Source organism: Ammospiza nelsoni, chromosome 14 (assembly GCF_027579445.1).
Source record: "Ammospiza nelsoni isolate bAmmNel1 chromosome 14, bAmmNel1.pri, whole genome shotgun sequence".
NCBI lineage: Eukaryota > Metazoa > Chordata > Aves > Passeriformes > Passerellidae > Ammospiza > Ammospiza nelsoni.
Window position 1 is genome coordinate 429,584 of NC_080646.1, and position 27,557 is coordinate 457,140.

A 27,557-nucleotide genomic window follows, 5' to 3' on the forward strand; every position below is an offset into this window, starting at 1 on the left:
GACACTCCAGGATGGGCCCAGGTGCCCAGCTGGGGCCCTGGACACGGCTCCGGGTGCCCTGCATCCAGCTGGGGAGGGAGGCTGCCATCCTGGTCCTGGCCCCAGAAGCTCATTAGTGATGCTCCCGCCCCCAGCCCGGTCCCTGCGGACAGGGGAGTGCAGGAGGCTCTAATGGCTCTGAGCGGCTCTTGGTGGAGGCTCGATGGAGGCGGGAGCAGGAGGGGCTGTGGTTTCTGCCTCCACTGGAGCCGCAACTGCCTCTGCCGAGGGCTGGCCGGGAAGATGCTGGATGGGCACCTGCTCCAGCTGCTCCTTACCGCGGCTCTGTTGCCCAGCATCCTTGGGACAGGTACAGCCCCGTTCCTGCCCCTCCTGCTCCCTGAGCCCATCCCTGATGGGGCCTTGTCTCCTGAGGGTCGCTCCCCGACAGCGGTGGGGATCTGTGCTGGGAGGGTCTGCAGGGAGAGGTGGTGGTCCATACTGGGGATGGGGGCCCAGGTGTGGTGGTGCTGGGTTTCTCCCACTGCCGCGCTTCTGTGGGGTCTAAGTGCTGTCCCCACAGGGGACACAGGGAGGGGTTCAGAACGGGGCTGGGGGCTGACCTGCTGTCCTGGGCGTTTTCCCCTCCTCCCTGCCACCATCACTGCCCTTGTCCACGTTTGCCCTTGCCGAGGCCTCGGTGAGCACTGGAGGTCACGGCGTACTCAGGGCCGTGGCACCAGAAGGCAGTGCCAGGGGAGCTCTGCTCAGCCACTGCTGCCTCGTGGGGTGTAGCCCCCTCTGAGGGGTGAGCTGGGCCCCCCATGCCATGTCAGCCAGGCTCCCTGGGAGTGCTGAGCCCAGCCCAGCCCAGGCCTGCTCTGCTGCATCGCGGCACAGAGCATGGTGTGGAGCTGGCAGCCTGTCCTGCAGGCGCTGCGCAGTTTCCCCGTCCCCGCGGCGGGGGCTTGTTCCCTGCGCTCTGCAACGCCCTGCTCCCCGCTGCAGTCTTGGTGCAGGACCTGCACCTCTGCGAGGGCTACGTGGGCCCTGATGGCCGCTCCCACCCCGGCTTCTACTGCCCGCGGCTGACGGACCCGCCCGCGCACCGCTACTGCTGCCAGCCCCGCCTGGACACTCTCAAGTCCTGCTGCTCTCAGCTGGCCCTGGAAGCCCTCACTGGAGTGAACCTCTCGAGCCTGGCTAGCCCCGGTCTGCTGCGGTGAGCAGGGCTGCAGCGGGCTGCGCCCCTGAGGATGGGGCCCCTCGGGACACCCCCGGCGGCTTCTCCTGGCTGCTGGGGCAGGGGCTGTGGCGTCCCTCGGAGCCCACAGGGGCCCGCCTGGCCCTCCCCGGTACCACGGCAGGGTCACGGCTGCCCCCTGAAGCGCCCCACCCCGCAGGAACCCGCTGGCCCTGCCTTTCGTGGGGCTCTACGGGCTCCTCGTCCTCGTGCTGATGGCCATCGACCTCTGCCACTTCTACCGGAGCCGCCGGTGCCGCCTCCGCCGCCTGCTGCCCCGCGGCTGCTGCGTGCCCCGTGGAGCCCCGCGGGGGCACCCGGCCCGCACCCGGGCTCCGCACGGTGCCCCCAGAGTGACCCGGCCCGGCCGGGGCTGCTGAGGGCGGGCGCGGCACGGCAAGGGGGGTACACAGGGGGAACTGGCACCCGGGGGGCCGCGGGACGGGAGGGGAGGGGGTCACTCACATCGCGGGGGGTGGATGGGGGAAACACGCGCACCTCAGGGCGCAGCACGGGGGGTCGGACGGGGGGAGACGCTCGAACGGCAGGGTTAATAAGGGGCTGTACGGGGGACACTCTCTCTCCGGGTTCAGTACGGGGTACACTCGCTTTCCGGGGCTCAGTACGGGGCTGTACGGGGTACACTCTCTCTCCGGGGTTCCGTACGGGGGACACTCGCTCTCTGGGGCTCAGAGCGGGGCGGCGGGAGGGTGCGGGGGACGCGGGGACACACACGGGGCCGCCGCCGGTCGGTGCTGGCACCGCCGGGCCGCGAGGCGGCGCTGCAGCGTCGGCCCCGCCCGCCTCCGGGCGCGCCCCGTCACGTGACGAGGGCGGTGGCGTCAGGGTTCCCCGGGCGATTCGCGGTGACGTCACGGGTGCGGCGCGATGGAGGAGCCGGTGAGCGGGGCCGGGCGGGATCGGCCGGCGGGTCCCTGTCCCGGGGGGTCCCTGTACCGGGGGTCCCTGCATCCCTGTCCCGGGGGGTCCCTGTACCGGGGGTCCCTGTACCGGGGGTCCCTGGATCCCTATACCTGGGGTCCCTGTCCCGGGGGGTTCACTGTCCCAGGGGGGTCACTGTCCCGGGGGTCTCTGGATCGCTGTGCCGGGAATCCCTCTCCCGGGATCCCTCTCCCGGGGCTCCCTGTCCCGGGGCTCCCTGTCCCGGGGCTCCCTGTCCGGGGCTCCCTGTCCCGGGGCTCCCTGTCCCGGGGCTCTCTGTCCCGAGTCTCCCTGTCCGGGGCTCCCTGTCCGGGGCTCCCTGTCCGGGGCTCCCTGTCCCGGGTCTCCCTGTCCGGGGCTCCCTGTCCGGGGCTCCCTGTCCCGGGTCTCCCTGTCCGGGGCTCCCTGTCCGGGGCTCCCTGTCCGGGGCTCCCTGTCCCGGGGCTCCCTCTCCCGGGGCTCTCTGTCCCGAGTCTCCCTGTCCGGGGCTCCCTCTCCCGGGGCTCCCTGTCCCGGGTCTCCCTGTCCGGGGCTCCCTGTCCGGGGCTCCCTGTCCGGGGCTCCCTGTCCCGGGGCTCCCTCTCCCGGGGCTCCCTGTCCGGGGCTCCCTGTCCCGCGTCCGTGCGGGGCGCAGGGCTGTGTCCCAGCCGGTGCCCCTCGGCAGGTGACGGCGGAGCAGCTTCGGGCGCGGGGTAACGCGCTGTTCCAGGCGGGGGATCACGCAGCCGCCCTCGCTGCCTACACGGAGGCTCTGAGCCTGAGCGAGGCCCCGTCGGAGCGCGCCGTGCTGCACCGCAACCGGGCCGCGTGTTACCTGAAGCTGGTGAGCGCTGGGCGGGTGCGTCCCCGCGGCCTGCACGAACCTGCCCGGCTGGCTGGGGCTGTTCCCAAGCAGTCACAGTCTCTCTGATCTCTGGCAGGGAATATTTGTCTGGGGCAGGGGGTGGACACGGGGAACTTTAGGGGCTTGAGTAGACCAGAAGTGCCTGAAAAGCACGGGGGGCTGTAGGGCTCCTTGGACACTCTCTGAGGGTCATATTCTGGAAAAGACAGGGTGTCCCGCTGTGCTGGCTCCCTGTCTCCAGTGCTGCCGTTCCCATCCTGTCCCCAGTCCCCAAAGTTAGGAGTGTGGGCTGCGTGCGGCTTGTGCCAGCAGTGCTCAGGCATTTTTCTCTCCTGTCTGTGCACAGGAGGATTACGCCAAGGCAGAGGCCGATGCCACCCAAGGTACAGTCGGTGGGGCTGGGGAGCAGCCTGCAGGCCGCCCGTGGGGCGCTGGGCAGGCGCAGGGCCCGGTGAGTGACCGCTGTGCGCAGCCATCGCCGCCGACGGGCGGGACGTGAAGGCGCTGTTCCGCCGCAGCCAGGCGCTGCAGCAGCTGGGCCGCATGGACCAGGCCGTCAGCGACCTGCAGCGCTGCCTCAGCCTGGAGCCCCGCAACAAGGCCTTCCAGGAGGCCCTGCGTGCCCTGGGCAGCAGCATGCACGAGAAGGTCAGCGGGGCGCACTGGGGCTGCCGGCCCGCTGGGGCTGTGGGGCTGTGCCTGGCGGGAGAAGGCGGGGAGGACTAAGCCGCTCTTTCTGCTCTGTTGCAGATGAAGGCCATGGCCTGCACGGACTCGAAAGTAGAGCAGATGTTCCAGATCTTGCTGGATCTTGAAGAAAAGGATGCGGAGAAGAAGCAGAAAGTCTGAGCTCAGGGAGTGGGGTGCAGTGCTGTGGCTGGGAGGAGAGGAGGGGAGGATTGTTGCTGCTGGCCAGTGGTGGCTAAGTGGTGCTGCCTGGGCAGGCTGGGCTTGCTGCCCACAGAATGCTCCCCAAGACGGGGGCGGAGAGTGGGTGTCTGCAGCTGCTAGCAGTTCCTTGTGCAGTGTGCTGCTGTGACCCAGACAGAACTCTCCTTCCCCAGGCTGCACAGAACCTGATCGTGCTGGCACGGGAAGAGGCTGGAGCAGAGAAGATCTTCCAGAGTGACGGTGTGCGGCTGCTGATGCAGCTGCTGGACACGGCCAAAGCTGACCTGATGCTGGCAGCCCTGCGCACGCTGGTGGGGCTGTGCTCCGGCCACCGCTCTCGTGTAGGTGCCACCACACCCCAGGGCTGGGCCCAGGGAAGGCCATGCTGGGGAGGCTGCAGAGGGACACGGGGAGCTCCGAGCTGTTACCTGCCAGGCCTGAACTTGTGAGAGGAAACCATCCTGATAAGGGGCTGGGGAGCGGCAAGGCTTCCCCAAGGGCTCCGGAGGACAGGTGTGCTTGTACCTGCAGACCACGGCCATCCTGGCGGAACTGGGGGCTCCCCGTCTCGCGGCGGTGCTGGGTGTGGAGCACGAGCAGGTGTCCCTGGCTGCCTGCAACCTGCTGCACGTCGTGTTTGACTCCCTGAAGGAGGGGCTGCAGAAGGACATCCGTGGGAAGGAGGATGCAGTGGTGCTGGGTGAGTGTGGGCTGCCCTGGCTGGCTCCTGTACGGGGACAGCCCCAGGTAGGTGCAAGAGGTGCCATGGGGCTATTTGCTGCTGCCCTGTCACTGCTCCCTGTGGCAAAGCCAGGCTCTGATCCAAGGTTAACAGGAGGCAGAAGCCCCTGGTCTTGGCAGCATCTCTGCCAGCTGTACCATGGGGGGGTGAGGCCATGCCCAGGGTGCTGACTGCTGGGCTCTGTCTTTTTTGGAAGATTCCTCCAAGGACCTGAAATTGCTGATCAAGCACCTCCTGGAGCTGCTAGTGCTGGAAGGGGCCTCAGCGCATGGCCGTGACAACGCCCTCAACCTGCTCATCAAAGTGGTGCCCAGGAGGTCACCAAAGGAGACCAACAACAGCCTGAGCCTCTGGGTGATTGATCAGGGTTAGTGGAATGGCTAGCAGTGTCCTGCTGGGGCATTGTGCTCCTCTGCCCCAGGTCTGCACATGCCACCGTGCCCCTCACTGGGCTGTCTGACCTTTCCCAGGCCTGAAGAAAATCCTGGAGGTGGGCAGCACCGTGTGCGGCAGCTCGGGCAGCCTGCCCGTGACAGAGAACAGCCGCATGAGCACCTCTGTTCTGCTGAGCAAACTGTATGAGGACCTGAAGTGCGATGCCGAGAGGGAAAACTTCCACCGTCTGTGTGAGGACTATGTGAGGTGAGCCAGGGTGTCCTGGGAGTGACGGGGCTTTTGTCACCTGCAGCCTGGCAGCACCTGTCACCCTCAGTGCTAATGCCGGCTGGGGACCTGCTGTGGGGAAGGTTCAGCAGGTGGGGCAGGGAGAAGCAAGTGGATCATGCTGACCCTTTCTGGTGGTCTTTCCCTGAAGGAGCTGGTTCGAGGGGCACGAGCTGCCAGGAAAGCTGCGGGCCATTCAGACAGTGTCGTGCCTGCTGCAGGGTCCCTCAGATGCAGGGAACAGGGTGCTGGAGCTGGAGGGCATCATGGACAGCGTGCTGTCCCTCTGCGCCTCTGTCTGCGAGGCACACCAGCTGGTGGCCGTGGAGGCGCTGATCCACGCGGCCGACAAGGCCAAGCGCGCCTCCTTCATCACGGCCAACGGCGTCAACCTGCTCAAGGAGATCTACAAGCACAGCGAGAGGGACAGCATCCGCATCCGCGCCCTCGTGGTGAGCAGCTGGCACAGGGTGTGACAGGGCCCTGGCTGGGCTGTGGGTGCAGCACCGCCAGTCACAGTGCTGCTCCCCGCTGCTGTGGGTCCAGGACTCACATCAGGTTGCCTACATGCATTCCTGCTCCCACACTCCGTTCCTGGCTGCAGGGACTCTGCAAGCTGGGATCTGCTGGAGGCACGGACTTCAGCATGAAGCAGTTTGCCGAGGGATCCACCATGAAGCTGGCCAAGCAGTGCCGCAAGTGAGCGGGGCCGGGTGTGGGGAGTGGGTAAGGTGCCCCCCAGCTGGGCTCCCTGCAGCTGGGCTGTGCGCAGCCCCACAGCCAGGCTCAGGGAGCACTCTCCAGGTGGCTCTGCAACGAAGCCATCGATGCGGGCACGCGGCGCTGGGCTGTGGAGGGCCTGGCCTACCTCACCTTCGATGCAGATGTCAAGGAGGAGTTTGTGGAGGACAAGGCAGCAATGCAGGCCATGTTCCAGCTGGCCAAGGTGCGTACCAAGAGCTGTGGGATGGGCACCCTGGCACTAGGGAAATGTTCTGCAGCAGGTGTGGGGCTCATGCTCGGGGGGGGGGTGTGTGGGACAAGCTGGGTGGGCTCCAGTCCTGGCTGCTCCGCCCTGCTGTGAGTGTGACAGGTGCCCACTGTCCCCGCAGTCAGAGGACAGGAGTGTGCTCTATGCTGTTGCCTCCACGCTGGTGAACTGTACCAACAGCTATGACCACGAGGAGCCGGACCCGCAGATGCTGGAGCTGGCCAAGTATGCCAAGCAGCACATCCCGGAGCAGCACCCCAAGGTGAGCAGGGCACGGCTGTGCTTAGGAGGAGAGTGCATGGTGGGACAGCCTGGGCTCCCAGTGCGGACACGGTGTCCTTGAGCCCCGCGGGGGGGTCGGGCACCTGCGCAGGTGCTCCTGAGCCCAGCGTGCCCTGCCCGTGGCGCAGGACAAGCCCGAGTTTGTGAAGCGGCGCGTGCGGAAGCTGCTGACGGCTGGCGTGGTGTCGGCTCTGGCCTGCATGGTGAAGAGCGAGAACCCGGCGCTCACCAGCTCCTGCCGGGAGCTCATCTCCAGGTGGGACAGAGGGAGCCGGGTTCCCAGCCTGCCGGCATCCTGTTGGTGAACTTGCGTGCCTGTGCTGAAGGCCAGCTCCTGGACAGCAGGGAGGATGTTCAGGAGTCTGGTGCAGCCTGGCCCCACTGTACTGCAACCAGTCCCACTTGGTCCCTAGAGTGTTCCTGGCACTGGTGGAGGAGGCAGAAGACCGGGGTGGTGTGGTTGCTCAGGGAGGAGGCAAGGTGAGAGCATGGATCCCCTGTGCTTCTGCCCCGCACTGCTCTGGGGTGCTGGCGCTCTGTGGTTTAGCAGGGCTGCACTGGCTCCCTTGGACACGAGGCTGGGGAAAGCTGTGGCTGCCCTGGTGCTGTGGCCTTGGCTGCAGGACAGGCTGCTGTTTCTGCCCGCAGGCTCTGATCCCACTGTCCCTGGAGGGCACTGAGGTGGGGCAGACCAAGGCAGCGCAGGCCCTAGCAAAGATCACCATCACGTCCAACCCGGAGATGGCGTTCCCTGGGGAGCGGGTGAGTGCTGGGGGCTGCCAGGCAGGGGTTCAGCTGGGAGCAGCAGTGGGCATTGACTCAGTGCCATGTGTTCTGTCTCCCCAGATCTATGAGGTGGTGCGGCCCCTGGTCAGCCTCCTGCACCTGCAGCGCACGGGCCTGGAGAACTTTGAGGGGCTGATGGCCTTGACCAACCTGGCTGGCATCAGCGAGAGGCTGCGGTAGGGATGGGGGAGAGGGGGCTGGCTGTGCCCTGGGGGGCTGCCCTGGGCAGGGAGCGCTCACTGCCCGCTTGCCTCCCAGGCAGAAGATCCTGAAAGAGCGCGCTGTGCCCATGATCGAGGGCTACATGTTTGAGGAGCACGAGCTGATCCGGCTAGCCGCAACTGAGTGCATGTGCAACATGGCCATGAGCAAGGAGGTGAAGGCCAGGACGGGCTGGGGTCTGTGCTGGGCTGCTGGACCACCGCACCCCCCCGATCCCTGCTCTTTCCCCTGTGCAGGTGCAGGAGATGTTCCTGGCTGAGGGCAGCGACCGGCTGAAGCTGATGGTCCTGTACAGTGGGGAGGAGGATGAGAAGCTGCGGCGGGCAGCCTCGGGCACCCTAGCCATGCTGACTACCCTGCATCCCCCCATCTGCAAGCGGATTCCCCAGGTGGTGAGTGCACCCTAACACAGCACCCTGTGTCCCATATTCCCTCCCTGCGGTGGCCTGGAGCTCTGGCCCCAGAAGCCAGGGCAGCCGGTCGTGTCTTGGGCCCGACTCTGAGATGGGGCTGTGGTGGGGAGCTGGAACCCTTCCCTTGGGGTCCGTGATGATGTTGGCCCTGCTCCCCTGCAGACGGTGCACTGGCTGGAGATCCTGCAGGCCCTGCTGCTGAGCCCCAGTGCGGAGCTGCAGCACCGTGGCGCCGTGGTGGTGATGAACATGATGGCAGCTGCTCGGGAGGTGGCCGAGCAGCTCATCGCCAGCGAGATGCTGGAGATCCTCTCTGTGCTTGCCAAGGACAAGGACAAGCCGCGGGTGGCGCGGGCGGCCCAGGAGAGCCTGGCACACGCCGTGGCTTACGGGCTCATCAAGCCCAACCCCGGGCTCGCCTGAGGGCCGCGGGTCCCGCACGCTGCGCACGCTGCCCAGGCCGAGGCTCACACGCTGTCCCAGGGCCGCCCTGGGCTCCGGCTGCACGCGGAGCTGGCTCAGCACTGCCCGGGGCGGGGGCCACGCTGTCCCGGGCGCTGCCCCGGGGCGAGGGGAGCACCGGGTTTGCCGCTGCCTTTGCCACCGTCTGCCTTAGCCGGGAGGGCTGACCCGGGGCGGGCCCGGCGCGGCGGAGCCAGGCCCGCCCGGGAACACTAAAGCTACTCTTGGAGCACGGCCCGGCCTCCGTCCGTCTGTCCGCCCGCCCCGCGTCGTCACGTCCGGCCCCTCCTCTGCCGGTTCCGCCCCGGCCATGGCGGCGCCCGCCTGCCTGTGGCTCGTGTTCGGGTTCAGCCCCGAGGAGGCGGCCGGGGAGCCGGGCCCGGGCCCGGGCCCGTGGCGGCTGGAGGCGGGCCCCGAGGGCATCTCCCGCGTGTGGCCCGCCTGGAGCTACGTGGTCGTGGAGACCGGTGAGCGCGCCCGGCCCGCCCGGAGCCCCGGTCCCGTCTCTCCCGTGGGGCAGCGCGGCCCTTGGCCGGCCCGTGCCCGCTCCCCCTGCCGCTCCCCGGGATGGCGGGTCCCGTCCCCACCGTGCGCTGCCGCGCCGGTCGCCTCGGTTCGTCCTGTCCGCCCCTTCCCCTGACGCCGCTTCCCCCGGGATGGGACCCCCCCCCAGCGCTCCCACCGCGCCCGTTCCCCCGGGATGGGACCCCCCTGCGCTCCCACCGCGCCCGTTCCCCCGGGATGGGACCCCCCCAGCGCTCCCACCGCGCCCGTTCCCCCGGGATGGGACCCCCCTGCGCTCCCACCGCGCCCGTTCCCCCGGGATGCTCCCCGCCGGTCCCCCGGTGACGTTCCCGTCCCGTCCTCCCAGACCCCCGGGCCGTCCCCGTCCCGTTCCCCGGGCTGTGCCCGGGGCCGGTCGCTGAGATGCCGCCGCGGCAGGCGCGGGGCTGGAGGTGCGGAGCGCGGGGCTGCGGCGGCGGCTGCCGGGCTGGGCCGAGGCGCTGCCGTCCGAGACGCACCTGGTGCTGCGGGGCGCGGCGGCGGCCGGCGCCTGGCGGCGGGAGGCGGCGCTGGGGGCCGCGCTGCAGGGCGAGCCCGCCTGGAGCCGGCCGCTGCCCCCGGAGCCGCCCTGGCGCCGGCCGCTGCCGCTGCTGCCCGGCGGCTTCGCCACGCCGCGGCCGCCCTTCTTCACCGCGCTGCCGGCCGGCGTGCGGGCCCGGCGGCTGGTGCTGGGCACGGAGCACGCCCTGGCGCTGGGCGCCGCCGGGGAGGTGTTCTCCTGGGGCGGCGGCAGGTGAGCGGGGCTGAGCGGGCACAGCGGGGCGGCGGGTGGGCCTGCAGGCGCTCCGGGACAAGCACGGTGCTGGTGGGAGGCAGAGGGAACGGTGGGGATGGATGCAGAAGGGATACGGGGGAGTGCAGGTGAGGGGGTGTCGGAATGGGGGTCGCCTCAGGGGCTGAACCCCCATTAGCCTGCACGTACTGCCTGCGGCCAGCATATGCCTCCTGACTTTCCCCTGGGGTGGACTTGGGAATGTTACCTTACAGCTGACAGAAGCATTGGGGTACAGCTGCAGGTGCCCGGTGCTCGCCCACCTGCTGGTGGGATCTGTCCCCCACCACAGCCAGGTCCCCCGGCACAGGCATCCCAAATCAAGGCTTCTCTTGGGGGTGCTGGCCTCGCCATGCCCCTGTTCCCCCTGAGTCCACCCTCGCTGGCCCCATGGGCAGCCCTGTCTCCTCTCTAGGCGCTGGGTCTCTGGCTACTCACTCTGGCTTCTGCTCTGACTTTTGGCTCCCTCAGGGCAGTCTCCGAGGGTGCTTGGGTCTCTGTATGACCATCAAGGTCCCTGCTCTGTCCCTGCTCCTCTTTAATTTGCCACACAACACCAGCTGGCAGCAAAGCTCTTGTGTTCTGAGCTGGAGATTGATTCCATCAGTCTGTGACTGATTGCATCAGCTCAGTGCCAGGTCCCTCTGGTACAGCCTGGGGAGGGGAATGAACCCCTTGGGAAGAGCCTCCAGCGCCCTGTGTCAGCTGCCAGCAGCTGAATTTGGGTGCATTTAACAGCTGGTGGCACTGCTCAGTTTATTGTCACAAAGGTGTTCTTGTATTTGTTTTGGTTTAGGGTAAATTTTGGGAGGAAATTTCTGAGGTGGGTTCTTTTAGAAAGTATATTCAAGTGCCCCCTCCCCTAAATTGGTTTGGGGAAAGATATCTTTGGAGAAAAGTGGAAAAAAGTTATTTATTTAATAAGCAAAGAGTTTACAAGTATAAAAAAATAATAATATTAACAAAAAAAAATTGCTGTTCCGAAGAGATGGCAAATTTGGAGAGTTTTTGTGAGGTGTAGATTATTGTTTGCTTAGTCTTTATTAGATTTTCTGGCTCTGGAATTCAGCATTCTAGGCTTTGGGGGGTTATAGGTGTGAGCTCTTGGTGTTCTCTTGAGTTTTCAGTTTAGGGTAGGTTTGAACAGTTCTAAGAAAAAACTCCTAGTCTAGGGAACTTCACTGCCTCAGCTAGCTAAACTAACTAAAAAGCAAAGCTTTCTCCTGCTGTCTGTTTGTGCTGCAGACAACACAGTCTAGGAGAAGGATGTGGGGGAGTGAGTGCAGTTTTTGAAAACAAACTCTGTTTCTTTTTTCCTCCTTTTGCTCTCAGAGCCAGTCTTAAAAGCGCAGAACTTAATATCCAGCATAAAGAGAACAGGTGGCGGGGGATACAAGCACCATAAAGTCACTCTGGGACAGGTGTTCATTTGGGGGTGTATTTGCTGCCCAGCTGGGTTTTCCCAGAAGGTGCTGGAGAGCCACAGGTGCCCTGGATCCCTGCTTTCTGCTGGTGCCCGATGAGGCTTGGCCCGGGGAGCTGGTTGTTCTCAGCTGTAGCGTGGGAGGGTTGCTCTGTTCCTCTTTGCTGCTTAAGGAAGACAAGCCCAGCCCTGCTCGTGTGTCACAGAGCTGCGTGCCCTGGCCCAGTGCCCTCCCTGTTGTCATCTCTCAGGAGCGTTTCCCTCCCAGTCCCTGCTCCCCGCTCGCTGGTGGCAGACACAACGCTCAGCTATCATCAGCAGTTGTTGCTTTGCCAGCACTGCATTATTTGGTCCTTCTTCCCTTCAGAGGAAAGGTGTCTACATGTGGGGATGTGTACTTGAGGATTAGCTTTTTTGTAGCTTGGTTATTCAGCACATCTGAGAATCCTCTGGCGCCTGCCTGTGCCAGTGCGTCCCACAGTGTGACAGCTGTGCTGTGTGATAGCCGGGTGCTGGCCCAGCTCACCCTTCGTAGCCCCTCTCCTGCTGCTGGCTGTGGTCAGCATTACCCTCTCGTGAGGGAGTGCCCAGAGCCGCTTTCCTGTTGCAGCAGGCCCTTCCGTGCCGCTCAGCTCTCAGTGTGTCTGCCTCAGTCCTCTGCAGATTCCATATGGAATGTGAACATTGCATTCCTTTCCATTCCACAATGTGAACAGCCTTTCCAGTCCTGAGCTGTCACATTGAAGCTCCCCAGACCAAACAGGCACCGCTCTGCAGCGGAGCTGCTCCTCCCACCCCTACAGCTCCCGCCAGCCCCTCCTGCTCCTGCCCCATCTCTGACAGCGGCAGCCCCTGGTGCTGTGTCCCACTGCTGCCCACGCACCCCTGGCTGTAGCTGGTGTTGTGGTGCGGGGCATCGCTCTCCCCCTGGCGCTTGGCATTTCCTGGGGTTAACTCTGCTCAGCTGTGGCTGTTCCCTCAGCTGCTCGGGCTCTGCCAGCCTGGAGCTGGGTTGGTGGCAGCAGGAAGGGCTTGGTGGGGTCTGTGGGCAGGAGGCAGGAGCTGCATGCGGTGGGCTGTGTGTCTGTCTGTCCGTCTGTCTGGCAGTCCGTGTGTGTCCCTGCAGGCACGGGCAGCTGGGCCACGGGCAGCTGGAGGCGGAGCTGCAGCCGCGGCTGGTGGAGGCGCTGGCCGGGGTGCCCATGCGGGCGGTGGCGGCCGGCGGGTGGCATTCGGCCAGCGTCAGCGGTGAGGGCCGGGCCGGGCCGGGCTGGGCTGCCCTGGGTGGGACGGCTGGGCACACTGCTGGCGGCACATGGCCTGGGGGGACCTGGCTGTGTGGGGTGCGGGTGTCCCCGGAGCACCCAGTGCTGCCAGCAGGTGCGGCCCAGCCTAAGCTCTGCCTGATGCGTTTTTCCCCCACCGCAGAGGCAGGAGACCTGTACATGTGGGGCTGGAACGAGTCGGGGCAGCTGGCCCTGCCCTCCAAAGCGCTGGCAGAGGAGCGAGCGCGGGATGAGGACAAGGGCGCAGGTGGGTGCTGGGGGCATTGACTCAGTGCCATGTGGCCAGGCTGAGGGCAGGGGGCCGGGTTCCTGCACAGCCCCTGCAGCTCAGTGCAGGGCCAGCCTGCTTCAGCCTGTGAGCAATGCTGCTGTCCCCTCTTGTGCAGGGAGCACCAAGCTGATGCCCTGCCAGGAGCAGCTGGCTGCCCAGGATGCTGCATTCATCTCCATCCAGGCGTTCCCTGCACTGCTGGATCTGCCACAGGACCTGGAGGTCAGCGCGGTCAGCTGTGGCTCCCGACACACAGCCGTGGTCACACGTGAGCGTCCAGTGGAGCAGGGGACGGTGCCACTGGGGGCAGGGGAGCGCTGTGGGGGATGGAGCTCACTGGGTGCTGCCTGATGGTGCTGTCCCTGTTGCAGGAGGCGGGGAGCTCTACACCTGGGGCTGGGGTAAGTGGCAGCCCTGCTTTGGGACTGCACAACCTCCCCGGGAGCAGCTTCTGGTTCCTGTTCTCTCGCCCTTGGCTCTTCTGTCGCTGTCCGAGTTCTGTCTACACTGGGGGCTCTTGTGTTCCCTCCCTCCCTCCCCACAAACACCAGGAGCAATTGCCCTGTGGGGCCCCAGGGCCACGCTGTGTCATGACTGTTTCTGCAGGTAAATACGGGCAGCTGGGACACGGGAACAACACCAGCTGTGACCAGGCACGCCGCGTGGAGCACCTGGTGGCCGAGGGGCTGCGGGTGGAGGAGGTGGTGTGTGGGCCCTGGACCACCTATGTGCGTGTGCGGGAGCATTGAGGGCCCCAGGAGCTGTGGGTGCTGCAGATGGGGGTGAGGGAAGGCTCTGCTCTGCAGGACCAGCTCCAGGACCGCTCTGTGCTCAGGGCAGGGCAGGCAGCCCTCCTGCGGCACAGGACGGGGCTGGGTTCAGCCCACAGTGACCTGAGTGACACGCTGGAGTGGGGCTGCAGCTGCATCGGGGCCGGGGACACCCTGGGGCGGGCTGGATGTGTTTATTAAATTCACTTTTCCATAAGGGCTGCGGTGTTGGTGTGTGTGAGCCATGTTCCAGCATATCGGGCTCCAGTGAAGCTGTCCTGGGGCGGGGACTGCACGAGGCTGTGCCTGGGTTTGTGTGAGCACGGTGCTCGTTCTGGGGAGTGGCACAGACAGCAGCGCTGGCACAGAGCTGGGGCTGATTCTGCTCCTCTGGGGCGTGCAGAGGAACTCAGGGGGACTGGGACGCGCAGCTGGACCAGGCGACACACAGCTGGACCAGGGGGCGCACAGCACGGTCCGGACTGAGGTGCGGCTCTGGCTCGGCACGGTCCGGACTGAGGCTGCGGCCGTGGCTCGCCAGGGCACGCTCGGCTTGCGCAGCTCTCCCGGTGCGGAGCGGATCGGCTCTGCCGCCCGTTCGGCCAATCAGGGCACAGCGGCGCTAGTTTTTTCAGCCAATCAGGATTCGGATTGGACTGCTTCTTCAGCCAATCCGGATGAGGATTGAAAGTTCGAGGTTTTTGTTTTTTCCTTTTTAGCCAATGAGGAAATAATAGGGACAGCTCCTTGTTTGGCCAATCACCTCATGGATTGAAGCGCCAGCTCTTTCAGCCAATCAGAGCTCGGAATTCCAGTTTATTTGGCCAATCCGGGCACAGATTGAGGCCGCTGGACTTGGCCGGAAAAGCAGCAGCCCTGCTCCTGATTGGCTGGGAGCCCCCAGGCCGCGCCTCCCTCGCTCCGCGCAGGGACCCCCAGACGCGCCCGGAGGCCGAGGCTGTACAAGGACTTTATTTACAACATCTAAAATTTTTTATTTAATAAAAGCACATTTCTAAAGCAGCAACGGAAGGGAGCGTTATCCGGGAGCGGGAGCTGCTGCAGGCCCTGCATTGCTGCCGGAGCAGGGCTGCATCACGCGGCATTGTTGGTGGTGGAGTTGAGAACACGGGAGATGCTTTCAGAGCTGGAAGCCTTTGAGAGTTGGCGCTGTGGAAACAAGCGGGGAAACGAGCGGGATGAGGGAAGGGAGGGGGCTGCTGCCTCACAGCTCAGAGGGGACAGAGAGAGGCAGGGCAGGCCGCCAAAGGGAGATGGAATACAAATGGTATTATGTAGCCAGTGAACATTAATGCCTTTCTTTACTGAAGTGTATAAAGAGTAGAAAGTTTTGTTAGTGTCACACAATGGTAAATCCCTGGCTCAGCCCAGCCTGATGGGAGGACAGAGGCTGTGCCGGGTCCCCAGGGTCCCCCACCCTGAGAGAGGAAGGCAGCCCCCCTGGAGCCCCTGCTCACTCCACGCGCAGGGGCTCTGCCTTGCAGCTGTCCCTGCACGGCTCTGTCCCCAGCGCTGCTCAGGGCCCTCTGCCACCAGCTCTGCCAGAAGCTCTCCATGGGGCAGAGGGGACACAGGGGGACACACGGGGGGACACAGGAGGAGCAAAGGTCCTGTGCTGTGCAGTGACAGGGGGGTTAGAAGAGGTGAATTACCGCAAACTCAGAATAGGTGCTGGCAACAGAACTAACGCTGTGGTTATGCTGGGCAGGGGCTCTGGGGGTGCACCCACCACTCAGGGTGGTTCTGTCCAGCTGCAACGCGTTCTCCTTGTTCTGCTCCCTCAGCCTGCGTCGGGGGGGCTTCACTGCCGGCCGGGTGGGGGTCCGGGCCCGGCTGAACTGTGGGGAGAGGTGACAGTTACGGGATGCAGGAGCTGAGCACAGGCAGGAGAGCTGGGGCACCTGTAGCGCCCTCCCCTCTGAAGAGCCAGAGCAGGGTCAGGCTCCGGCTGCTCTCCAGACTCTGCGCTCCAATTCTGGCCCCTGAAACATACAGCACAGAACCACAGAGTCCTGCAATGGTGTGGGTGGGAAGGGACTTTAAAGCCCATCTTGTTCCCCTCCCCTGCCATAGGCCTCAGGCCCTGTCTGGCAGCCCACACACATTTTGAAGGTCCCTCAAGCTGCAGGCTCAGCACTAAGGAACAGGTGCACTAGAAATATAGGCTGGACTAAGATTTTCTGGCACCCTCCTCCTCCTCCCTCAGGTCCCAGAAACAGCCCAGCAGGATGGCAGCAGCCCCACAGAGCAAACTGCAGACAAACAGGGGCTTCTGTCCCCCACGGGCTCAGCAGGGGAGGCGGCGAACCACGGGGTGACAGCAGAAGAGCGGCACCACCTCAGCTGACCTGTCCCCTGCAGCCCAGCCCCGGCAGGGAGTCCCCAAGGCCCCTCACCTTCTTCCCGGAGGGAGGCAGCCGAGAGGTGGGCGAGTGGGAGAGGGCTGCCCCAAGGGCTGAGCGAACAGTGGTGTTGGACGCGGTGCTGGCGCTGGAGGTGCCGTGGAGCTGAGCAGAGAGCAGAGCGCGCGTCACACAGGACACCTTCCCTTGCCCTGGGCTGCAGCGGCCGAGCCGTCCCCACGGGGCCGAGCCAGCCCGAGGCTGCGCCCCAGGCACGCCCGGCCCAGCCCAGCGCCTGCAGGGACATTTTACCTTGCTTACTTTGGCAGGCGTGTGGGGGCTGAGCATGCGCCGCTTGATGGGCGTGCGGGGGGCGCTGCCGTAGAGCATCTCCGCCTCCATCTCCCGGCTCTTCTTGAGGTGCTGCGGGACACGCCTGCACTCACACACCGAGCACCGGGGGCTGCTGACAGTGTGACACCGCCAGGCTCCCTGCTGACAGCCTGGCACGGCCACGCAGCAGGAACTTCAGCACAGAGTCACACAAGGCCAGAGCAAAGCGTCACCTCAGCCCACTCAGACGTGACAGCCGTGGGCACCAGCTGCTGCCTCCAAGCTGGGAATGAGCCGGCAGAGCCCAGGGCAGTGGCTGGGGCCCAGCAGGGACAGCCCTAGGCTGGCATTCTCAGGCAGGAGCCAGGGACACTCCCAGGCAGGAGCCAACACGCTCAGCTCTGTACTCACCCGCTCCTGCTTCTCCTTCTCCTTCTCCAGCCGGTACTGCTGCCACTGCTCTGACACATATTCCACGAACTGCTGCCCCTTCACCAGGAAAGGTCCCTTGAACTCCTCCTCCCAGGTCTGGACCTTCCTCTCCAGGTCCTCCTGCAGCTGATCAGGACACGAGGGCAGTGTAGGGGCTGCCCTGACCGCAGGTGTCCCCACACCCAAGGATCCCTTTTCCTCTGTCAGTGGGACCACAGGTCCTTCCCCAGGGCTGGACCTACCCTGGACAGCGTCTTCTGCAGCTTTGCTCGCTGCTTCTCCTCCTTCAGAAGGTTTCCTCCTCGATTGGTGAAGCGACTGGGGTCATTTGCTTTACTCTGGTAGAGAAGGGTGGTCAGGAGAGGCACAGACACACCACCCAAACCCCTCAACCTCACATGGCGAAGGCCCCAGAGGAGCCAGCCCTGCACAAACACCCCAGTGCTCGAAACACAGCACCTCATCCCTGCACTGGCCCGCCCTGGCTCCCCAGTGGCTCCCTGCTCTTTCCAGAGCACTGTCCCAGGGGAGCAGAGGCACACCCTGACCCACGGCTCCCCATGCTCCTGCCCAGACAATACCTCCAGCTCCAGGAACAGCTTCCAGTTCTCCTCCCACTTCTGAACAGCCTGAAACAGATCTTTGTGTCTTTCATAGTGGATCTTCATCTTTCCCACCTCAGCGTCATGCAGCTCAAGCAGGGTCTCTGTATAATCCTCTGGAGGGGCACAAGAGCCAGGTCAGGGGGCTGCTGGAAGCCCTGGGATCCCTCCCCACATCTGCCTGCCCAGCCAGCACCCACCATCATAGAAGGGGCTGAACCTTTCCCTCTGCTCTTGGCTGTAGAAGCATTTGTCCCAGTAGTCAGCCAGCTCTGCCCGGATGGCGTGGATGACGGATTTCATGTTCTGCAGCTTCAACTCCTCCAGACGGTCCACCTCCTGCTGCAGCTGCCCCGGGAGCAGAGCAAGGTCAGCGAGGAGAGGGGAGAACAGGGGGGAGAACAGGGTTCATCTTCAGCGTGAGCCGCTCTCTAGAGGAGGCAGCTGCAGCACCAGCCTCCAGCTCCTCCCTCCACAAAGGCAGAATTTCCCCGCTCCCCTCAGCCCTCACCAAGCAGCCAGGAGCACGAGAGCCCCCGGGGCTGCTGCCCCAGCCCTGCCCCGTGAGCACCGCAGGGTCTTACAGCTCTCCTGGTGCGGGCTCTGGAGCCGGCCAGGTGCACGGCCGAGGAGTCTCTCTGCTCCTGCGGGATCTGCAGCCGCTCCCAGAGCGCCAGGATCCGCGAGCGCAGCTCTGCGCACAGCGCCTCGTTCAGGGCCCGCCGCCGTTCCAGCTGCACACGGGAGGGAAGGGGAGGGAAGGGGAGCGTGGGGTCAGCGCAGCCTCCGGCTCTGCTGCACCCACTGAGCCTCACCGCTGTGCAGGGGCTTCTCCTAAGCTACACCCCACTGGCTCCTTCCCCTGTTCCTATGCCTCAACACAGGTGCTCCTGAGGCTCTCCCTCCCTTTTCCCTGATAGAGCCTCAGCTCGATACTGCCTGGAGACCAAGGTCAGCCGGGAGGCCAATGGGGGAGAGGGGCACCTTGGGGGGTGTGTGTGGGAGAGGAGAACATCTCACAGCACGGCTGAATTAAACATCTATGGATATTATGCCAAAGCCTCTTTTGCTTCTTTACCCTGGAATTTACTAGCAGCAATTCAAACTGCAACACACGATGGCACACGAGAGCCCCTCGGTGCCCCTGGAAGCGTGCTCTAACACACAGCAGCCTTGCCAGAACCCAGCGGCTGCTCTTACATCGCGGTGGCAGCCCCAGCACTGGCCCAGAGCGCTGCATACCTGCTGCAGCAGGTTCTGGAGGGCCCTGATGTTGTCCTCGGACAGGCAGAACGCCTCCTCATCCTCACACACCACGTCCCGCTCGAAGCTGGTGTCCGGGGTGTGGTCCAGCTCCTCCATGAGCAGAACGATCTGACGCTTGTTGCTGACAAATTCTTCCCGCCTTTGCTCCTGGGGTGGGTGCAGTGTCAGAACCAGGGCCCCCTGTGGGCGCCTCAGTGACCCCTGAGCCCCAGGCTCACCTTCAGGGTGTTGAGGGAGGCCACGTGGCGCCGGTAGCGGTCCAGGTCGTCCAGGCTGGGCACGCTGCCGGTGTCGATGGAGAACAGGGCTGTGCACAGGATGTCACACAGGGCCCGGTCCTGCTCCTGCAGGGCCTTCAGCTCCTGCTTACGGTCCCGCTTCTGCTTCTGCAGGACCTCCACACACGTGCGCAGGTTCTTCTCCATCTGCAGGATGGTACTTTCCTCCGTCTGCAAGAGGCCAGAAATCAGCTCTGTTCCACACTTCTCCAGCACCCGGCTCATGCTTGGGAGTTTTTATACAAACACGGGGCCACCAGGCCTGGGTATAAGTGAGATGTTTCCCAGGGAGGTGCATGAACACCAGCAACACGCCAAACAAGGTGCTGGAGAGCACCACACAGCCACCTCCCAATGCCTGGCCTGTGAGGAGCCACAAAGCTCTCACCTCTACCAAGCACCCAGAAAAGCAGTTCTGAATAGATATTTGCCTTCTGAGCTCTGGCCTCTTGGGACACCCAGGCAGAGCCCAGGATCCCCCGCCTCACCTCAAAGGGGCCCAGCTGGAGCTCCCGGCACAGGGTGTCCAGCTCCTTCCTGCACACGGCGATGCTCTTCAGCAGACGCTCCTTCAGGCTTTCCTCCTCCGCCACCATCATGTCCAGGAGGCTCTGCACACGGGTGTGGTTAGAGGCAGGGCGTGGGAACTGAGGGCGGGCAGGGCAGCGGGACCACGGAGAGGGACCCGCGGCTCGGCCAGAGCGGGTGTGGGGAGCGCGGCAACAGCCGGGCAGGGACCCCCGGCGCTCGCGGCAGCCCCGGCCCCGTGCTGAGCCCCGAGAGAGCGGCGCTGGGTGGGCTCAGGCCGAGCCGCTCGGGCCGCGGGCTGCCGCTGCAGGCAGCAGGTGCGCGGCCCAACAGAAGAACCGGCGGCCCTCACCTTGATGTGCTTCCTGACGACGTCCGTGCGCTCCAGGCGCTGCTCCTCGGGAATGCCGATCTCCTCCCAGATGTCCCGCAGCGCGGCCAAGGCGCGGTTCAGGCAGGACACGGCCTCGTTGGCCAGCGCCTCGCTGGGCACGGCGGGGCCGTCAGCGGCACGGCCGGGCCGGGGCCCGAGAGCCCGCGAGCCCCGCCCGTCCCGCCGGCACCTCCCGCCGCGCTCCGCAGCGCCTCCGCCCCGCCGCGCTCCAGCCCCGAGTCCCGGTTCGCCCCGGCTCCCGTTCCCGGCCCCGGTGTCCCCCCGCTATCCCGGTTTTCGCGGTTATCCCGGCTCCGGTGCCCCACCTTTTCCTCACCGCTCCGCGCTCCATCGCTGCGCGCCGCCGATTCAAACTGACTGGCTGCCGCGCCGCCGCGGCCCCGCCCACAACCGCCACCCGGGCCGCGCCCCCGAGCCGCCCCCAGCCAATGGCAGTGCAGAGCCTTGGGCGCTGCCAGCCAATCCGAAGCGAGACCGCCGCCGCGCCCTGCGCGGTAACGGCGCCCCCGCGCGGCCGCATTTGGACATCGCACCGTGACTGCGCCCGGGCGGAGCCCGCGCGTCCCCGCCGGGCCCTAAGCCGCGGCTTCCGCCGGGCCCGCCGTGGCCCCGGCATCAAGGCTGCCCAGCGGGTCGCGCTCGCACACAGACAGGCGCAGGCCGGGTCGTTGTCAGCAGAATCTTTACTGGCAGGCTGCCCTCAGGGCTCAGGCCTTGGCCTCGATCATGGCCTCCATCATGCGGGCGCTGTTGGTGATGGCCGTGGTCAGGAAGATGAACTTGCACCCTGCAGGAAAGGCCTGTCAGTGCCCCAGCCGGGCAGCACCGGCACTGCCAGCCCCGTGCCCGCGGGCTCCACCCTGAGCACGGAGCACAGAGCACGGAGCCTGCCCTGCCCGGGCCGCTCGTACCTCTCTCCTTGCCCAGGAAGCGGAGCGCCGCGATCTCGGAGAAGGTGCAGCCCCCCAGGAACACGGCGAGGATGACGCGCTGGCAATCCCAGGCGGGGTTGTCCTCCACGGCGCTGTCTGCAGAGGGAAGGGCGCTGTAGGCCATGCCAGCCCCCATGAGGAGGCCGAATGCCAGCGGGCAGCCCCGCCGCCCCCAGCCCCACTACCTGACACTGAGAACTCGTTGCCGTTGAGCAGCCGCACAACCTCCTCCAGGCCCTGCCAGCCGCGGCGCTCCAGCACCTGAGGGACGGCACGGCAGGGGCACTGCTCAGGGGGCTCTCGGGGCACACGGCCACCACCAGCCCTAGGCCTGGGCACAGGGACCCTGCCGGGTGCCCCAGAAGGAGGCAGGGCTGAAGGGATGTGCCCGGCTCTGTCCCGCAGCAGGTGAGCTCACCTGCTCGATGATCTTGCAGCTCAGGGGTACGTAGGCCCCGCCAAAGACATAGGCCATGTCCCGAGGCATTTTGAGGTCATACTCGCCATCCAGCCGAGGGATCTGCAGTGACAGGTGACACCAAAGGTGCCTCATTCCCCCTCAGAGGTGCAGGGGTGAGGAGACACAGACATTCGGAGCACGGCTCTGTCCCCACCGTGCCAGAGCCAGCATCACATGGCCTGGGTGGGCTGTGCAGCAGGGGCTAGGGACAGAAATGTCCCTGAAATGTCCCAGAAATGTCACCTTGCCAGCAGCCTAGGACCCCTGCCCAGGATGGAGGACACGGGGCTGCCTGCCCAGCGCCACTGCAGTGTCTGAAAGGGGCAAGGAAAGCCCCAGCACTCGCAGGGCGCAGGGCCAGGGCAGAGTGGGGAGCTGGCAGTGGCCCCCAGCCCCAGGAGAAGTCCCCAGGCTGCCTGGAGCAGCTGCAGCAGCTCTGGGCCTGAGCTGTGTGCCCCTGGGCTGCCAGGCCTGCAGCCTGGGCACGGGCTGAGCACAGCTCTGTGCTCTGTGTCACTGTGTCCAGCCAGCAGCCCTTGAGCACGTACCAACCCCAGCTTCTTGCTTATGGCTCGGAAATTACTCTTCCTGGCCAAAGAACTGAATGCATCCGTGATCTTTCCTGGAAAACACGTCAAGGAGGAACAGCTTGGGAGGCTCTGTCTGGACGGCGGAGCCAGGCTGGCAGCGCTGTGCAGAGCTGTGTGCTGTGCAGAATGGCCGTGGTGCTGCCAGCCCCGGTGCCCCAGAGCACAGCCCCCTGTCCTGCCCTGCCCTGCCTGCAGCACCATAGCTGGCCGCGTGCCTCCAGCCAGAGCTGGGCCAGCAGCTCCCCTTCCCGGGCTGCAGGACACGGCGCAGGGGCTGGCTCACCTGCAGCACGGTCTGTCACCAGCTTGCTGACTTTGCTCTCCACGGCTGTCAGCGTCTCCCCGGCTGCCTGCTCAGTCAGCAGCCCGATGCGCTTCAGGTTGTGGAAGGTCAGCAAGTGCTCGGGCCCGTAGCTCTGTGAGCGGGGAGCAGCATCAGATCAGCGTGGGCCCTCTGTGAGCACAGGCAGCACACAGGCTGGCCCCCCTGAGGCAGGGCACAGGCTGCTCAGAGCCCCCAGCAGGCACAGGGCAGGGGCAGCCTGGGGCTCAGGGGGCTGTGCAGGCAGGGGCTGTGCAGGCAGGGGCTGTGCAGGCAGGGGCTGTGCTGGGGCTCACGTGCAGCTGTGCACCAGGGCCCAGCCCCTGCCGTGCCCCTGCCCAGCCCCTCGTGGCCGGGAGCACGCGGAGGGGACCCCGCCCGGCCCAGCTCTTGCTCACCTGCAGGTACTGGGTTTTCAGGGAGCGGTAGTCCTTGGGAATGAGACCTGCGGGGAGCAGCAGGTGAGCTGTGTGCCAGGCTGGGGCTGGGTGCCCTGCTGGCCCCGCAGAGCGCGGCACTCACCGTTTTCAGTGATGGACAGGAGGCACATGAGGCGCAGGCTCTCGACGGGGGACACCTGTGGGAATGGGGTTAAGGGATACACCTGTGGGAGCAGGGTCAGGGGGGCAGCACGGTGCTCCTGCTGCAGCCAGCAGCCCCTGCTCTCACCTGGCGGTCGATGTGCTCCTCGATGAAGCTGGTGCTCTCACGGATGTCAAAGCCCTCCAGCAGTGCTGTGGCAGGGGCACGGGCAGCGTCACCCCAGGGCTCCTGCCAGCCTGCTGGGCTCTGCTGCCCTTCCAGCACCCCAGGGAATGGCCCCAGCCCACCCCACAGTCCCTCTCTCACACTGCAGCCTGACCCTACTGGGGAGCCTGGGACACCCCCGAAAGAAGGGGCTGCGAGGACGGGGCCACACAGGGCACACCAGGCACGAGGGTGGGCCTGGGGCCAGCGAGGCCGTGGCTCAGAGTGGGGCAGGCACCGGTGGAGCAGCACTCACAGTGTTCAGCCTTGATGGTCTCCTGGAAGTCCTGCTTGGTTTTCTTTTTCATGATAGACTCACAGGCACCGATATCTACACAGCCAAGAGACACAGTGCCTTTGAGGGGAGAGGGCTCTGCGGGCACTGCTAGCACAGGCCAGCAGCCCCTGCCCCATCCTGCTGGGCACACCCAGGGCCCCCAGCCCCTGCTTTGCCCCCAGCCCCAGCAGCACAGCCGAGGGCCCCTCCTGCCCCTCGGGTCCTACGCAGGCTCAGCAGGCGATGCTCCTGCTTCAGTCCCTTCAGCTCCTGGGACACAAAGTCCTTCATCTGCTTGATGTCCATGCCCCGGCGCCGCTGCGAGAGGGAGAGCAGGGGCTGTGCCCAGGCTGCACTGGGGGGTGCCCAGGCTGCACTGGGATGGTGCCCAGGCTGCACTGGGGGATGCCCAGGCTGCACTGGGATGGTGCCCAGGCTGCACTGGGGGATGCCCAGGCTGCACTGGGATGGTGCCCAGGCTGCACTGGGGCTGTGCCCAGGCTGCACTGGGGGATGGTGCCCAGGCTGCACTGGGGCGGTGCCCAGGCTGCACTGGGGGGTGCCCAGGCTGCACTGGGGGGTGCCCAGGCTGCACAGGGGCTGTGCCCAGGCTGCACTGGGGGGTGCCCAGGCTGCACTGGGGGATGGTGCCCAGGCTGCACTGGGGCGGTGCCCAGGCTGCACGAGGGACAGTGCCACAGGCGTGCCAGGGTGACACTCACGTCGTACTGCGCCTGCAGGTTCCGTGACTTCTGGCTCAGGAAGCCGAAGACGTTGGAGAAGTGCTCGTTCCGGATCTGGCTGAACACCTGTGCGAGCAGCACAGCTGCCAGGGCCCGGCCAGCTGCAGCCCCGGGACAGAGCCCGGGCCAATGCTCCCCACACCCCGCACAGCTCGCTGGCAGTGCCACCCGTGCCCCAGAGCCCTGGCTGGCAGCACAGCAGCCCCTGTCAGCATGTCCCTCTGAGCCAGGCCATGCCAGGTCTGGGAAAAGCTCCTCAAGGGTCAGCCCTGAGGGTCCCCCCCAGCTCAGCAGAAACTCTCTTCCTAGGAACTAGCACTGTCTAACCAGCTACTGTCTTTTAATGAACAGCCTGGGAAAATTATTTTTGTAACCTGAATAAAGACCCAAGTGGAGTAATATTTTCATTGTCAAATTCCATAGCCAAGTACCAACCTGAACTGTGGCCAGGATGGAAAGTTACTATGAACTTTGTGACTTAACAGGAGGGTCTGCTGTATTCCTTTCCTATCCTTTAGATTCCCCCCTCATTCCCCACCTCCACCTCCATGGAGATATTTTTGAGTTGATTTTGGTTTGGATGGATTGATTTATAATTTTTTTTCATCTGTGTGCTTTAACCATTTAGAACTTTGCCAATGAATTTTGTCAAGCTGCAGCTTTTATATTACACCTGGTTTTGCGCATACCTGTGCTGGGGTTCCCCTAGTGACCTTAAAGCACTCCTCTGTGACACAGCGCTGCACGCAGGGACTCTGACAGGTTCAGGAGTGGAGCTGCACCACGTTTCTGTGCTCTCTGTGCCTGAACCATGCTCCCAGGGCCCAGCAGCCCCAGCCACTCCTGCCCAGCCTTAGCGGGGAATGGTTCACTCTGCCTCCTCCCACCAAGGGATCCCCCGAGGCTCGTGAGGACTCACTTTGTCCTGGGAATTGAGCAGCACTTTAATGCTCTTGTCAGAAGAGGTGACATCTGGCCCAAAATCCACACTGCCTGCAGGGAAAAGCCAAGAGCTGCTTTGTCCCAGACACAGCAACATTCCCACATGCACGAGCCTTGCTGAAAGAGGCAGCACACTGGGACTGTCCCTGTGGGAACAGCACCATGCCTGACAATGCCAGGCACAAACCTGCACAAAACCTGCTGGCCAGGTGAGGGCAGAGCCCCGTGCTGTGAGTGCAGAGCCCGTTCTGCCCTATGCTGCGAGTGCAGAGCCCCATGCAGTAAGTGCAGAGCCCGTTCTGCCCCGTTCTGTGGGTGCAGAGCCCGCGCTGCCCGCGCCCTGCCCTCGCCCCGTACCACACTTGATGCGGAAGGTGTCATCCACGAGCCCCTCGTAGACCACCTGGGAGCAGAGCGCTGTCACGTAGTCGGTGTCTGCAGGGAGAGCACGGCCGGGCTGCCCTCCCGCTCCTCCTGCTGCCCCAGGGGCTCTCCTGCCCCTCTGGGATGTGCCGCCCCTGCCTCAGCCCACCTCTGTCCATGAGGAACACGTGTCCAATCTCGGGCTTCCTGCCCTGCCCTTCGCCGTCGCCCTCCTCCTCCAGGTCCCGCCACAGCTCGTAGCTCATCTGTGAGGGGCACAGGGTGCCAGCGCAGGGCACAGCCCGGGCTCCCAGCCAGGGCCCGGGCACACAGCGGGGCTGACGGCCAAGGCCAGGCACAAACACTCCCACCCTCGGGGCACGGGGGCTCCACCGCACCCAGCGAGCAGCAGCCGCCCCTGCGCTACCCACCCTGGCGCACGGGACCCCCAAAACCCGCCCAGGAGGTGGCACGGGCGGTGACGGCTCTGATGTGCTGCCCCGTGGCTGATGGGGCCCAGGGCCCTGCCAGCCGCAGCCCCCCGTGCCAGCCCCACCTTGGCACAGCGGCCGATGCCGTGGGTCTTCCCGAAGGGGCCATAGAGGGAGTTGAGCAGCTGCAGGGCTCTGGCGACGGGGTTGATCCAGCGGTGATCTCCCTCCTGGGAGCAGGCGGGCAGTGTGGGCAGCTGCCTGGGCAGGGCTGCCAGGGCAGGGCTGGGCAGGGCTGGGAGCTCCATCCCCAGCACACAGCGGGAACTGCCCCGAGGCTGCCCGGGCAGGGCAGAGGGGCCAGCTGGGGCCGAGCCACCCCTGCCCAGCAAAAGCTGCCCCTGGGAGCAGACTGAGGGCTGAGCAGGGCACCACACACCTCCTCCTGTCCCCAGCCCCAGAGAGGCAGGGGGACAGGATGGGCTGTCACCCCCCACATGTCCCACTGACCAGAAAATAGTCACGGAAGAACTCGGGCAGCTCCATGCTAATGATGTCCTCATCCAGGGGCAGCAGGTAGAAGGACCATTCGTCGCAGGTGACATCTGCGTGCGGGACAGGAACAGGGGACACTGATGCAGCCCTGGGCAGGAACAGCCCCAGGAATCACAGCAGCCCCAGAACAGGGCCTGTGGAGCTCCAGACAGGACGCGGGCAGGACCCTCTCTCCTCTCCTCAGGCAGAGGAGAGGGGCTGTGCTGCGTGGGCACACACTGGCCTGCAGGCTGGCAGCCAGCCTCGAGAGAAGCCGTGTTCCCTGCCCACACGGGGATCCCAGCACTGGGATGTAACTGGGATCCTCTGGTGTCAGCTCCCCGGGCCAGCCCCGCAGCCCCACTCACCACCAAAGACCCCCTCCTCCTCCAGCACCATCTCGCAGGCATAGAACTGCAAGGGAAGGAAAGGGAGACCCTCAGGGCCAGGCGAGCTCTGAGCAGGTAAAGCTCTGCAGGGGCCCAGCGCCTTCCCAGTGTCACAACACTTGGGTTTATGCAAACATTTCTGGGTTAAAAACTAACAACTTTTGGTGCCCACAGGGGAGTGGAAAGTGCAAATGGGCATCACCGTGGGTCCTACTGACCTTCTGGGGGCTGAAGATGATTTTGTACTTCCTGCTCCTGCCCGACATCTTGTCAGCGTTGACGATATCTGTGGACACCCCGCAGAGCCCCTGCACAGCCGCCCCCCGCCCGGCCCGGCTGCCCCCGGCCCGCAGAGCCCCTCGGGCGGAGCCCCGGCCCCGGCCCCGGCCCGGCCGCACTCACCGGCGATGAACCTCATGGTCCTGACCCGCGGCCGCACCAGGAAGCAGAACCTGCACCGAGAGGGGCCGGGGCCGCTCGTACCGGGCCGGGCCGCGGGACCCTCCCTGCCCTGCCCGGGCACTCACTGGTCGCTGGCGCCGGGGGCCGGCCGCGTCTCCACCTTGTACAGCTTGTCCACGTCGTGCTGCTGCGGGGACAGGCGCGGCGTGGGCGCGGGCGGCGGCGGGCGGCGGGCGGCCCGAGCGGCCCCGCGGTACCTTCAGGATGGACACGTTGGCGATGCGGTCCAGGGGGCTCATCAGGTCGGCCTCGATGAACAGGTCCTTCTTGCCGGGCAGCTGCGGGCAGGCGGGCATGGGCGGGCACCCGGCGGCTGCCCCGAGCCGCGCCCGCCCCGGCTCCCGACCCCCGCCCGGGGCCGGTGCCGATCCCGCCAACCCCCAGCGCCCGCCCCGGTGAGGGATGCCCGTCCCGGTGGGGGATGCCTCCGGACCTGCTCCAGCAGGTAGACGAGCTGGTCTCGGGCCAGCCGCTTCAGAATGCCGAAGTCCGGCGGTTCGGGCGCGTCGCGCCGCCCGGCGAGGGCCATGGCGGGGACCGCGGCGCCACCGGAACGCCCGGGCGCGGGCGCGGCGCGGCCGGAACTCGGCGGCGGCGGAACCGCGCAATACCATGGCAACGCA

The 27,557-nt window shown here is 65.5% G+C and overlaps 5 protein-coding genes across 11 annotated transcripts; 3 read left to right on the forward strand and 2 right to left on the reverse strand.

Moving 5' to 3' along the window:
• Window positions 1-803: 803 nt before the first annotated feature.
• Window positions 804-1,614, forward strand: LOC132079636 (protein shisa-like-1). Its single transcript, XM_059482375.1, has 2 exons — window positions 804-1,201; window positions 1,383-1,614. The coding sequence occupies exons 1-2, from the start codon at window positions 804-806 to the stop codon at window positions 1,600-1,602; spliced, it is 618 nt and encodes a 205-aa protein (XP_059338358.1). The 3' UTR covers window positions 1,603-1,614.
• A 461-nt stretch (window positions 1,615-2,075) lies between these two features.
• On the forward strand, window positions 2,076-8,610 carry UNC45A (unc-45 myosin chaperone A). The gene is made up of 20 exons (XM_059482465.1): window positions 2,076-2,122; window positions 2,829-2,987; window positions 3,355-3,391; window positions 3,481-3,656; window positions 3,759-3,851; window positions 4,073-4,240; window positions 4,431-4,599; window positions 4,838-5,008; window positions 5,112-5,283; window positions 5,456-5,756; window positions 5,909-6,003; window positions 6,109-6,250; window positions 6,417-6,557; window positions 6,706-6,833; window positions 6,991-7,057; window positions 7,226-7,339; window positions 7,424-7,539; window positions 7,622-7,739; window positions 7,822-7,977; window positions 8,161-8,610. The coding sequence occupies exons 1-20, from the start codon at window positions 2,111-2,113 to the stop codon at window positions 8,419-8,421; spliced, it is 2,796 nt and encodes a 931-aa protein (XP_059338448.1). The 5' UTR covers window positions 2,076-2,110; the 3' UTR covers window positions 8,422-8,610.
• Window positions 8,478-13,719, forward strand: RCCD1 (RCC1 domain containing 1). The gene is made up of 7 exons (XM_059482466.1): window positions 8,478-8,927; window positions 9,403-9,757; window positions 12,346-12,467; window positions 12,648-12,752; window positions 12,892-13,044; window positions 13,148-13,177; window positions 13,383-13,719. The coding sequence occupies exons 1-7, from the start codon at window positions 8,771-8,773 to the stop codon at window positions 13,523-13,525; spliced, it is 1,065 nt and encodes a 354-aa protein (XP_059338449.1). The 5' UTR covers window positions 8,478-8,770; the 3' UTR covers window positions 13,526-13,719.
• A 784-nt stretch (window positions 13,720-14,503) lies between these two features.
• PRC1 (protein regulator of cytokinesis 1) lies at window positions 14,504-20,281 on the reverse strand. 4 transcript variants are annotated; one of them, XM_059482198.1, is made up of 14 exons: window positions 20,048-20,281; window positions 19,701-19,833; window positions 19,309-19,431; window positions 18,761-18,991; window positions 18,519-18,689; window positions 17,861-18,010; window positions 17,477-17,624; window positions 17,256-17,392; window positions 16,917-17,012; window positions 16,654-16,800; window positions 16,231-16,332; window positions 15,964-16,074; window positions 15,220-15,405; window positions 14,504-14,716 (listed from the first exon to the last, which is right to left on the reverse strand). In XM_059482198.1, exons 1-14 carry the CDS (start codon window positions 20,260-20,262, stop codon window positions 14,642-14,644), a joined length of 2,025 nt encoding a protein of 674 aa, XP_059338181.1. In that variant the 5' UTR covers window positions 20,263-20,281; the 3' UTR covers window positions 14,504-14,641. The 4 variants fall into 4 exon arrangements, with proteins under 4 accessions (XP_059338181.1, XP_059338183.1, XP_059338182.1 ...); XM_059482200.1 differs by having other exon boundaries at window positions 15,297-15,405; window positions 16,222-16,332; XM_059482199.1 differs by having other exon boundaries at window positions 15,256-15,405; window positions 16,222-16,332.
• Window positions 20,282-20,407: 126 nt separating this feature from the next.
• VPS33B (VPS33B late endosome and lysosome associated) lies at window positions 20,408-27,536 on the reverse strand. 4 transcript variants are annotated; one of them, XM_059482384.1, is made up of 23 exons: window positions 27,368-27,536; window positions 27,132-27,212; window positions 27,000-27,058; window positions 26,875-26,924; window positions 26,691-26,758; window positions 26,452-26,497; window positions 26,060-26,154; window positions 25,675-25,779; window positions 25,288-25,384; window positions 25,113-25,190; window positions 24,733-24,806; window positions 23,793-23,879; window positions 23,298-23,388; window positions 23,050-23,124; window positions 22,716-22,780; window positions 22,569-22,623; window positions 22,445-22,491; window positions 22,008-22,140; window positions 21,683-21,756; window positions 21,093-21,194; window positions 20,860-20,935; window positions 20,654-20,770; window positions 20,408-20,529 (listed from the first exon to the last, which is right to left on the reverse strand). In XM_059482384.1, the coding sequence occupies exons 1-23, from the start codon at window positions 27,461-27,463 to the stop codon at window positions 20,450-20,452; spliced, it is 1,851 nt and encodes a 616-aa protein (XP_059338367.1). In that variant the 5' UTR covers window positions 27,464-27,536; the 3' UTR covers window positions 20,408-20,449. The 4 variants fall into 4 exon arrangements, with proteins under 4 accessions (XP_059338367.1, XP_059338366.1, XP_059338369.1 ...); XM_059482383.1 differs by having other exon boundaries at window positions 27,000-27,061; XM_059482386.1 differs by lacking the exons at window positions 26,452-26,497; window positions 26,691-26,758.
• Between the last annotated feature and the right edge of the window lie 21 nt (window positions 27,537-27,557).